Consider the following 12,189-nt stretch of genomic DNA (forward strand, 5'->3'; position numbering starts at 1 on the left):
TAACTTTCAACTACTAATCTGTGTTCTACGTTGTGCTGTAAATAAGATCTGGCTATAACAGATTTCAAATCATTGCATTCCTGTTTTCTTTACATCTTAGGCTGGTTTTACACTTGCCGAATAGATTTCTGTGGGGCTGCAAAATCGGCCCACAAAAATTAGTAGGAGGGCCATGCTCCGTATGGCCGTGAGGGCCATATTTGCAGCCATGGAAAAATATCGAGCTTGCTCGATATTTTTCACGGCTTACGGACACGGCCGCAATGCATTTCGATGCTGGCGCAAAAACAACGTTTGCTTGTTTTTGTGGTACACTGTATTTGCGGATCACCGTTCTTTCCCTGCTATTTGTTATAACAGGGAAAAAAAGCGATCCGAGAAGGTTTTTTGTGTCCCATTTTTGCAGGAGACCGCAAAAGTCGCTGCAAAAATGGGCCGCAAAAAAAACAGCATGTGTAAAAGTAGCTTTACACAGAGTCCCAACTTTTTTGGAATTGGGATTGTATACCATGAGAAATATTATGACACAGAAGTCTTCCCTTTTCCAGATGATCTATATTTTTCATATTTTACCTATAAACCAAATGACTGTAGTATGAAAAATACACAATTACAACACACCTAAATAACTCAATTGACAGGGTAACTCCACCCAATACCTAATATCTGCTGCATCAACTTTCCCCTTTATATATAAAACATAAAGTTTAATGCGAAATAGTTAACTATTTAGGTAAAGATCCCTGGATAGCCTTTTTATGAATTTTGTAAATGTGCAGACTGGACGTCTATATTTTCTAAGAGACTACCAGAGAAAGACGAGTATAGTGCTCAGCTATTTCTCATAGAGCTTCATTCTTGAAAATCACTGAGGGTACCAGCTATAGAATCCCCAGAGATCAGCAAGTCTCCTATCCAAGTAGGATAACTTTCAATTGTAGGAATAGCCATTCAAAGGGAATATGTTACCAGGTGTTTGCTACCTCATCTGAAAGCATAAGATAGGAAAAGAGACCCTGATTCCAGTGATGTGTCACCTACTTTATTAGATGCCGCAGTTGTGACAGAGTTTTTAGATGTAGCATGTAGCAGGGCTCAGAAAGCTAACCTCGCCCACACCATGGCTTTGTGTGTAAATTGTCTAATGACAGTGAGCTGCTTATCACAGGAGGGGGTGGGGTTGGACCACTTAGCAGGAGAGAGCTAGTCTGGGCAGTGATATTATTCTGGTGATAAAATATTCATTGTATGTAAACAACACCACACAGCCTTATAAGTGACATATTGCTAAAATCAGTGTCTCTGGCCCTACTTAATGCCATCTTCACATTACATAGCAAAAAACTGCTGACAGATTCCCTTTAAGAACTGCAATTTATTTATCCAGGTTTGAAAATTTACACTGCATTCAATGGGACCGTCTGTGTAAGAATTTTTTTTTTTAATGCCTAAGAGGGTTAGGAAATAACAAAAGAAGTCAAACTTACCTTACCAATTCCCTATCACTCACATACCAACTCTTCCTGGATACTCCATAGGTCTCTTCCTTGTTAAAATAGGAAAAAGATACCGGCATGGAACCGGAAAGCATCAGCACTGGAGTGACCAGAAGTCAGTAAGGTGAGCATGACTTTTATTTTTCTTATTTGAAGCTAATCCTTCCCATACTTTAACTTTCATGCCTTTTTTTAGTAATGCCCTAAGACTCTGGGTTTTTAGGAACCAAATTAATACTAAATTACGCACAACTCCTGTGTGGCAACATTAACAACAAACAAGACTACAACCTTTCTACCTACTGACCTATCCTCTACCATGTAAGGTTACATCACCAAATAGCTTGTAAACTTCTGTCCCTTGAATTAACTCCAACATTTTATCATACATTGCTAGTAATATTAACTCTAGTTTATATTCCATTTCTAGTGACCATCCGAACTGGTAATTGTTTTACAGTAACGATATGTGTATACTGTACCATAATCTCCATGGCACTCCAGCGTGACGTCCCCCAGTACATGGCCATCCCTTGGTTAATTACGTGGGACATTGCTCGGACAATTTCTAAGTATCGAAGACAAAAAACAGTTCCACATAAATGTAATATCTGCATTATGGTTGATGTCAATATTGTACCTCTTGACAAACAACAGATCACTTTATGAGTAGAGAACACCATTATAACTTATTTTATAATAAATTATAAAGATATTATAATTTTCACACCCAATACCTTGCCTTGCATACGGTTTAACCCCTTCACGACGTTGGTTGTATAGGTGCATTTGATGTGGACTCCAGCGCTAAGCCCACATCTTTACCTGCACATGACAGCTGATCTGATCAACTATCATGTGGCTCTAACAGCCGCAGGAGGATCCATGATCCACCCACGGCTGTTAACAAGATATCTCTGACAGTGGTATTTAAGTCGCACAAGTCAAAAGCATGTCATAAGATAAGCCGATTGGCGTCCCTGTCATGTGATTGCACAGCGCCAATAAGTTGTCATAACATACTGTGTCCGCACAATTGATCACTGGGAGACAGTGCTCTGCACCTTCTGTGAGCTGGCTGTCAGTTTGACAGCCGGGTCAGAGAACGGCCAACTCCTAGTCAGGGGGCAGTAACTCGCACACATTGGAGCGCTGTGTCAAGGGCCCAATGGTGCTGGCTCCCTCCCCTGGATATGCCTCTGTTTGTAACATACTAAAGCTATGAGACCTGCATTGGCAACATACTGGCTTCTACAACCAGCTTGCATTTGCCATTAATTAATCTATCCATTTATTTATTGTGTTGGCTACTCTGAAGCTGCTTGGTCAGTGGTTAATGCTGTTGGTTTGCAGGACTCAGGTCAAATCCCACCAAGGACAACATCTGCAAGCAGTTTGTATGTTCTCTCGGATAGTGAATTTATATTGTGAACCATAGAGTTTATGTCCGTAATGTGTTGGGGAATATAATGGCGCTATATAAGCAAAGCAAAATAAATAAAAAATCAAACCATTATTGCTGATTTGAGCACCAGAGGGCAGTGTTGTTATAAAGGGAACTCTAAATGTACAGCTGAGCTTATTGCAATATATGATTTTTATTTTGACTTAATAATAATCACTTCTATGTGGTCAAATGTGGTGCCAAAAATTCTGTGTACATAATCATTTAAATTTATAGATTATTAATTGTTTATGGTTAAAAAGTGTCTCCTCTTTCCAATTTTAGAAAAATCAGGTTTATGGCATTTTCTAACTCAACAATTCTGATATATTTACAGCTGAGGGTATGTGCACACGCTGCAGATTCTGCTGCGGATCCGCTGCGGATTTGGCCCTGCGGGTCCACAGCAGATTCTGCTGCGTTGTACAGTACCTTTATTTCCTATGGAAAAAAAAAACGCTGTGCACATGCTGCGGATTTTTCCGCGGTTTACAATCCGCAGCATGTCAATTCTTTGTGCGGTTTCCGCTGCAGTTTCACACCTTATCATTATGATGTGTGAATCCGCAGGGCAAAACTGCAGGCTAATCTGCACAACCTAAAAGCTATGTGGGCACATAGCCTAAGATTCGGCACTTGTCACTGAGCTGCTACTGCCCCGGTGACACGATCTATGTCCAGCATTGCTTACTGATAATTACTACAATTTATTTGTTTCTCTATCCTCAGGACAGGTCATCGATATCAGATAGGTGAAGGTCCAACTCCGTCACCACCATAATTAATCAGCCGGCAGCAGGTCCCGCTCCAGCCAAAAATGCACAGTGTATGGAGCGTAACCACCCGTAAAAAAATATAGAACCTTTCCTCCGTCTAAACATTTTCTAACCTTTACACATGAGAAATGGCTAGCACTCAAAGAGGACACATGGATGCCTTAACATTGATGTTTATATTTTACATGGTCCCATTCAACTGAATGGGCGAGTTTGAACTGCAAATTTGATCAAATATAGAAATGGCTCTTTTATTTGTGGATAACCTATCTGCAAAAAAGAAAAGACATGAAAAACACAAATAGAACGTGTATGTAAGAAAAAATCCAGACATCTGAATGAGGACCAATTCTTTAATAGAGGGGAGGGGGAGTGTTATTTATGTTGATGAATATACATTTCAGACATTCTAGATTTTGCTAATTTTACAGCCATTTTCACTCAATGGTGGTGAGTGTGTTGGAAAATTGCATTTACATTTTTCCTACATTTAACTCCCAATCTGCTTTAACATCAATTGTTCAGGATTTCTCATTCCAATGTGGGGTTACATACTGTACATTATTAAATACATTTGCTGCACATGATAGTGTGTTGTGACTGCAGCGGGCATGGTGTTGTTCTTGCCCCTCGTGCTGTCATAGGCACAATTCCAGCTGCTTCAGTATAAACAGTCAGATAGGCAGGCTCATTCTTATGAATTTATAATTGCAAACATGAAAGAAGCAAATGTAAGCCCAAGTGGCAGAGAAGACTAAGAAGAGAGACTAAATTCTTGCATGCAGTGCTTTAACTTATGGCGTGAGTCCAGGCTTTCATCATGCAGACTCTGGGAGTTACCCACACAATGATTTGTTTGGTTCTTAGCAGAAAACCTTGTTAATTTTCCTTACACTTGTGAATACTGGACTTTTCTTTTTGAAGTTTGACAATTATTTTTATTTTTGATCCTTACTTTTAGGAAATGGCATAAGTGATTGTTCTGTCCATTCATGTGCAGCAAGACATTTCTTAAGTGTTGTTCCAGCTATGAACATTAGATGTCATAGCTGTCCTCTTTTTCCTATTCTTGGAGTTAGGGGCTCCTTTCCCTTTAATAGTTGTTCTGTTTAGAACCGCCCCTTCAGCTTCCCGGGCTAGGAAGTTGTAGCTATTTTCTCTCCGGATCTCTGAGGTACTCACACGTGTCCTGCTCTCTGCAAATCACTGCTTCTGTCAAGCAGATTCCGCTGAAGGTTTAATACAGTTATGTGTTTTTGCAATGCATCTGTGTAAGCTAGCCATTATGCAGCCCTGTAATATGTGCAATGTGTTTCTAGTTGTAATGCTCTTTCCACTGCATGTTAAATAGATGCATCCCTGTTCAAGTTAGGCCGGTTTCACATTAGCGCTTTTTAAGCGCACGCACGGCCGGGGGTAGCTCCGCCCCCGAGCCGGCTCTCTGCCCGGCGTGCCCGCCCCTTGCTTGTAGCGCCGCCTCCTAGCGCACAGCGGCGCCTGCGATCGGCGCACTCTATCTTTAGCATAGGGTGCGCAGATCGTGCGCAGGCCGTGCGCTAGTTGCGCTTTGACCTGCGCTGCGCACTTTTGACGGTGCGCCGTGCGCGCCAAAATCAAACTTTTCGGATTTTGGCGCGCACGGCGCACCGTCAAAAGTGCGCAGCGCAGGTCAAAGCGCAACTAGCGCACGGCCTGCGCACGATCTGCGCACCCTATGCTAAAGATAGGGTGCGCCGATCGCAGGCGCCGCTGTGCGCTAGGAGGCGGCGCTACAAGCAAGGGGCGGGCACGCCGGGCAGAGAGCCGGCTCGGGGGCGGAGCTACCCCCGGCCGTGCGTGCGCTTAAAAAGCGCTAATGTGAAACCGGCCTTAGTGCAATGCTGCAGCTTAAGTTGCTTAGATATATGTGTTGTACTGTGCAACCTCTGTAATACTCCTGCATCATTGCATTTACCTACGTAATAGCACCCTGTATTATTGCTGTGTTATCTGCCAGTACTGATATACTATACTGTCTGTTTTTTTATAGTTTTTACCTGATCTCATCCACTATTGTGTTCACCAATCACATCCATTGTATCATCCATTATCATCTATCATTGTTGTTCACATCATCTCAATAAATATAGACTTAAGCACCCATACAGTCTCTTTACTGGGAGTGGATGAAGCATTTAGCCATATGCTGGAATCCACACAGAGTCATATGTGGATGAAGGCAGAACAGTGATAAAGTATTTTGCACAAGTCCTCCTCAAACCAGTCAAAGCTCATCTTAATTCTTTTTTATTTTTTATCTGTGAAAGTGGTTTTTTTTGGGATCTATGAGACCCATAGACTAGCATTACTGATTTTGATCTGACACTCGGTACGTGAAAAAACAAGGATATGTGAATGGCCCCATATGTTGTTATACATATGAGCCCTATCCATTTAAACTGCAAAACGAAATGAGCCCTTGGATGTGTGAATGAGCTTAAAACTCTTAACTATGATAGTCTATGGTCATTCAAAAGTACATGAACCAAGTGCCGGATCAAAACTTTTAATGCAAGTCTATGGGTACTGTGGTGTAATGACCACTGTGTCCACTAGGGGGCACTGTGTGGATGTCCCAAGAGAACAGATGAGTGGCAAAATCCTGAAGGATAGTTACGGTATGTATCTCAAAGTGGGTGGCTTTGAGATGGAGACTTGTTTATGTGAAGCCAGCAATATCATGGCTGAGGTGTTGTTTCTAAGTATAAGGGAGAAGTCGTCAGGTAACTAGAGAGATGGGCGGGTTCTGGTTACCTACAAATCCACCCAGGGGTGTGTCTGACAACACCTATAGTAAAAGGCTATGTGAGTAGGTGAAGGACCTGTGATGAGGTCATAGCCATGTGACCTGGTGGGCGTGGCTACGGACCATATATGGTGGCCAGGGTAGGTCACATGTGAGAATGCTGGGACCTGGTTGGTCCAGTTTGGAAGGTCCCGTGAGGAGAAGGATCTCCTGGCTAACAGCCTGTGGACCGGCTGTGTGAGCATTGGCGATGTGTGCCTGAGAGCTCCCTGGAGGGAACTAACGTGTGCGATGGTGAAGCCGCATAAGGAACCCTGACGGGTGAGATAATGATGAGGCTGAATAGCCTATATAATGGACGCTATGCTGATATGAACTTTGTGGTGCTTCCTTTGGTTTATGCTGAATAATAAACCGCACGGACTGATATGGTTTTATGGAAAACCCGTACCGGATGTGATTTATTTGCTGCCAAGCGAGTGTCCCCCAACCTTGAATGACAGCACTACCTCACAGTACATGAAAGAAATCGGACAGCAATCGGATGACAGCTGAGTGTGGTCTGATTTTCACGAACTGTCAGAAAGGAGAAAGTGAAGAAACTTTTTTTTTCTTTCCACATAGGAGAAAAACTGTTGACATTGGGACTAAGCTCTGATCAAACTCCAAAGTCTGATGAAAAAAAGTCAGTCTGGTTTTCTCTTACGTGAAAAATACTGATGTCAAAATGATCCCTGTGTAAAATACATAGAGTTTTTAAACTTGGCCTAATGCTTCAACTTCTGGTTCACACATACACAGCTCTCACAGAGAGTGATAGTGAGTACAGAGACAATTGATAACAAGAAGTGCAGCCATATAGATTGTATACATGGTCGGATTGGCCTGTCAGGGTATCGGTGAAATGCCCGGTGGCCTGAGAGAGAAAAAAAAGAAAACCAAAACAAACAAAAAAATGTTTTTAGGGGCACAGGCCCTCTAAATCCTTCACACCACAGCCCTTTTTTCGTTTTTGCGTTTCTGTTTTTCGCTCCCCTTCTTCCCAGAGCCATACATTTTTTATTTTTCCATCAATATGGCCAGGTGAGGGCTTTTTTTTGTGGGACGAGTTGAACTTTTGAACGATATAAAGTACAGGTGTGTATTTACAATGATGGTCCAGCCATCTTGAGGGAGTGAGGGATGGATGGAGATAGTGAATGGGCTACACATGCACACTTACACATAGAATGATTTTGATTATTGAAAATGATAGGCTACTCTGAACAAATGTGTTTTGAGGGAGCGCCTAAATCTATGCAAATTGTGGATAGTCCTAATTTCTTGGGGTAGAGCATTCCAGAGGATTGGCGCAGCCCGGGAGAAGTCTTGGAGTCGGGAGTGGGAGGTATGGATTTGTGCAGAGGTTAGTCGAAAGTCATTTGCAGAGCGCAGCGGTCGGTTAGGCCGATAGACAGAAATGAGGGAGGAGATTTGGGGGGGTGCTGCACTGTGGAGAGCTTTGTGGGTGAGAACAAGTACTTTGAATTGGATCCTATAATGAATGGGCAGCCAGTGTAAGGACTAGCGAAGAGCGGATGCGTCAGAGTACCGATTAGCCAGATAGATGACCCTGGCTGCTGCATTAAGTATGGACTGGAGAGGGGATAGTCGAGTAACAGGGAGGCCAATTAATAGAGCGTTGCGGTAATCCAGGCGGGAATGGATCAGTGTTACAGTGAGGGGTTTTGTTGTTTCCATGGTGACAATAGGGTGGATTCTAGAGATGTTCTTTAGATGTGAGTGGCAAGAGTGGGCAAGAGATTGTATATGGGATGTGAAGTAGAGATTTGTGTCAAATATAACACCCAGACAGCGCACCTGCTGCCGGGGTGTTATTATGGTGCCATCCACGGAGAGGGAAATATCAGATTTAGGGAGGTTAGTAGACAGCGGGAGCAGAAGAAGTTCAGTTTTGGAGAGGTTGAGTTTCAGATAGAGCGTGGACATGATGTTGGAGACTGCGGACAGACAGTCACTGGCATTCTGTAGTACAGCAGGGGTAAGGTAGGGGAATGACGTGTATAGTTGTGTGTCATCAGCATAAAGATGGTCCTGAAAGCCAAATCTGCTGATGGCCTGTCCAATTGGGGCCGTGTAGAAAGAGAAGAGAAGGGGGCCAAGGACTGAGCCCTGATGTACCCCGATAGCATTTTTAAGTGCGGTGAAATTGCAAAAAAAGTGCAATTCCACAACTGTTTTTTGAATTTTATTTTTACCATGTTTACCAAATGCGAAAACTGACCTGACATTATGATTCTCGAGGTCATTATGAGTTTGTAGATACCAAACATGTATATGTTGCTTTTTATTTAAATGGTAAAGAAAATGCGTAATTTTCTGAGACCCATAGGATCTCCATTTTTCATGTTCTGGGGTTGGGTGAGGGCTTACTTTTATGCATGCCAAGCTGATGTTTTAAATAATACCATTTTGGAGTGGATACGATCTTTTGATTGTCTTTTATTTCATTTTAACGCAATGTTGCGTCGACCAAACGAAATTCTAGCGTTTTGACTTTTTTTCGCTAAGCAATTTACCATACGGATTAACTCTTTTTATAGCTTGATAGATCGGGCGATTCTGAATGTGGCGATACCAAATTTGGGTATTTTTTTTAAATATTATTTTATTTTGAATAGGGCAAATGGGGGGGTGATTTGAACTTTTATATATTTTTTAACATTTAAAAAAACCATTTTTTTAACTTTTTGCATGCTTCAATAGTCTCTATGGGAGACTAGAAGCTGCAGTTGTCCGATTGCCTCTGCTACACACAGGCTATGATCAGATCGCCTGTTTGTAGCAGAAATAATCACTTGCTGGTGCTCATGGCAATCCGACCTTGACAACCACAGGGGTCTCCTGCAGACCTTGGGTTGTCATGCCAACCCATCGGCGACCCCCGGTCAAGTGACACGGGTGCCGATGGGCGAGATTAGTGACGAGCTTCCAGCGCGATCGCATTAAATTCCGCTGTCAGAGATTTACAGTGGCATTAAAAAATTAACAGCTGTGGGTGGATCGCTACTCCACCCGTGGCTGTTAGGGTCACATGTCAGCTGTTCAAAACAGCTGACAAATGCCGGGAAAGATTTGGGCTCAGTGCCGGAGCCCACATCAAAAAGAGGGACACGACATGCGCCGTACATGTACATGAAGGGGTTAAAAGCTTAGGGAGGGGTGCACACACGCAGACCTGGCTCGCTGCAACGACCAGGGATGACATAATCACTCGTCACACCGGGGCCCTAAATGAACGGGGGAGCGCATATATGTATGAATGTGCTCTGTCATGCATGTGTCTGTATAAAGCTGCTCTGTGTATCTGTGTATATACGAGTACATATGTCTATATGTATGTATGTGCTCTGTGTATACATGTGTGCATGTGTTCTATGTATGTGCTCTGTGCATTCATGTGTGTGTGCTATGTATGGGTAACATACAGCGCATGTGTCACATAGTGTGTGTATATGTAGTATCAAATTATAAATCCTGGCTGCACATACGAGAGTTCATAGATGTAAACATGTTGGTAATCACCCAAAGAAAGAGCAAAATGCTACTCATTCATCGGGTGATTGGATTGTTTATGGTGGTACAAAAATCACTGTTCTCAGCAGCACATCACAGGTGTAAACTGCAGAAGTGCTGCCTACTAAAAGGATACTGTATGGGGACAGATTGATCTATTAATGATTGTTCTGAGGGCATTATTTTTTTTCAACCCGTGTAAGCGGCTGGGAGACAAGTGCTGAACGACTTCAGTATTGTCAATCGCGCTCACTTAACGGCCTGAACTCAGATCACGTAAATGCAACCTAAGTGTTTCTGGTTGATTGTATTTGGGGCCCCACTCTAAACTTTTACCCAGGGCCCCACTTTGTATAAAACTGGTCTTGCTAGTGAACCAGTCAGACGCTGTCGGACACAGTTTCATTTTCCTCTTTCTGACTGCAGCATATGCGGCGTGCACACATGGTTTAGATCACCTGCCGGTTATTTGCTTCAAGCATGCCTTATGTAAAGCAAAGCACTGTACACAGGGTGTAATTCACCCTGCTCCTGGTTTCCTGATCTTCACGCCTGCCCCCCATGATTTTTAACAAAGGCGCTGTCATCAGTTCAGCCTTGCAGTGGAGTAGCTGAGATGCCCTTATGAGAGAGAGGTTTTGTAGCTGTCACTCATGCTTTGCTAAGGACAGCCAACTGAGAAATGTAGTAAATCCTTTGCTTGAGCCCTGGCCAATTGATTGTTCTGGCTATTCCTGTTATCATGTCTGTTCACATTATCACATTACAGCTTACTCTGAAAGTCTGTGCTGGGAGACTATGCCATCCATGACTGTTCTCACAAAGCCCAAGTCCAAACCTATATAAAATGTGATGACTCATCATTAGAGTTGAGCGATACCGTCCGATACTTCAAAGTATCGGATCGGAATGGATCGGCCGATCTTAAAAAAAAATTATCGGTATCGCCGATTCCGATACCGGAAGTCCCATTCAAGTCTATGGGACTTCCGGTATCGGAATAAGAAAAACCCTATTTTTGCCTTGTACAGCCTCTCTGGGGTCTGTACGGGCCTTTCGGGGGACTGTGCCTGCCTGCCAGGGGGTCTGTGCAGGCTCCGGTGGTCTGTGCCGGCCTGCCGGGGGGCTGTGCCGGCCTGCCGGTGGTCTGTGCCGGCCTGCCGGGGGGCTGTGCCGGCCTGCCGGTGGTCTGTGCAGGCTTCGGGGGTCTGTGCAGGCATCGTCCGATGGGACTACAAGTCCCATCGGGCGATGCCTGCTACCATGACAGTGATTGACACATTAGCCAATGATGGGACAGTAGTAGTCCCATCATCCGGCTAATGTGTTGAATGTAAAAAAAAAAAAAAAAAATTACATGCTACATACATACAACATGCATACTACATGTAACATACATACTACATATATACTACATGCAACATGCATACTACATGCATGCTACATACATGCTACATACTACATACATGCTACATTCATACTACATATATACTACATGCATGCAACATACATACTACATATATACTACATGCATACTACATACATGCTACATACTACATGCATGCTACATACATACTACATGCTACATATATACTACATACATACACTACATACATACTACATATATACTACATGCATGCTACATACTACATGCTACATACATACTACATACATACTGCATGCATGCTACATACATACTGCATGCATGCTACATACATACTACATGCATGCTACATACTACATGCATGCTACATACATACTACATGCATGCTACATACTACATGCATGCTACATACTACATGCATGCTACATACATACTACATGCTAAATACATACTACATACATACTACATATATACTACATGCATACTACATACATGCTACATACTACATGCATGCTACATACATACTACATACATACTACATACATACTACATGCATGCTACATACATACTACATGCTACATACATACTACATACATATGTATGGGAATTTCCCACGCAGCAATGGCATAAAGTGAGACTAGGGACTTTTTTTTTTTAAGTGGCGGAGGAATACAGTGCGGAAGGATACCTACCTTCCGTCATTGGATTCCTGCAGCCCGTAGAGAGCG

General features: G+C 42.9%; 1 protein-coding gene across 1 annotated transcript in view; it reads right to left on the bottom strand.

Moving 5' to 3' along the window:
* The window catches only part of KCNAB1 (potassium voltage-gated channel subfamily A regulatory beta subunit 1), a 330,599-nt gene that overhangs the window by 38,900 nt on the left and 279,510 nt on the right, over positions 1-12,189 (bottom strand). The window contains exon 9 of the mRNA XM_073579010.1: positions 1,979-2,064. Within this exon, the coding sequence (XP_073435111.1) occupies positions 1,979-2,064 (86 nt within the window). The remainder of the gene's footprint in view (positions 1-1,978; positions 2,065-12,189) is intronic.

This window comes from Dendrobates tinctorius, unplaced genomic scaffold, assembly GCF_039654945.1.
Source record: "Dendrobates tinctorius isolate UK_male_01 unplaced genomic scaffold, ASM3965494v1 ptg000060l, whole genome shotgun sequence".
Taxonomy (NCBI): Eukaryota; Metazoa; Chordata; class Amphibia; order Anura; family Dendrobatidae; genus Dendrobates; species Dendrobates tinctorius.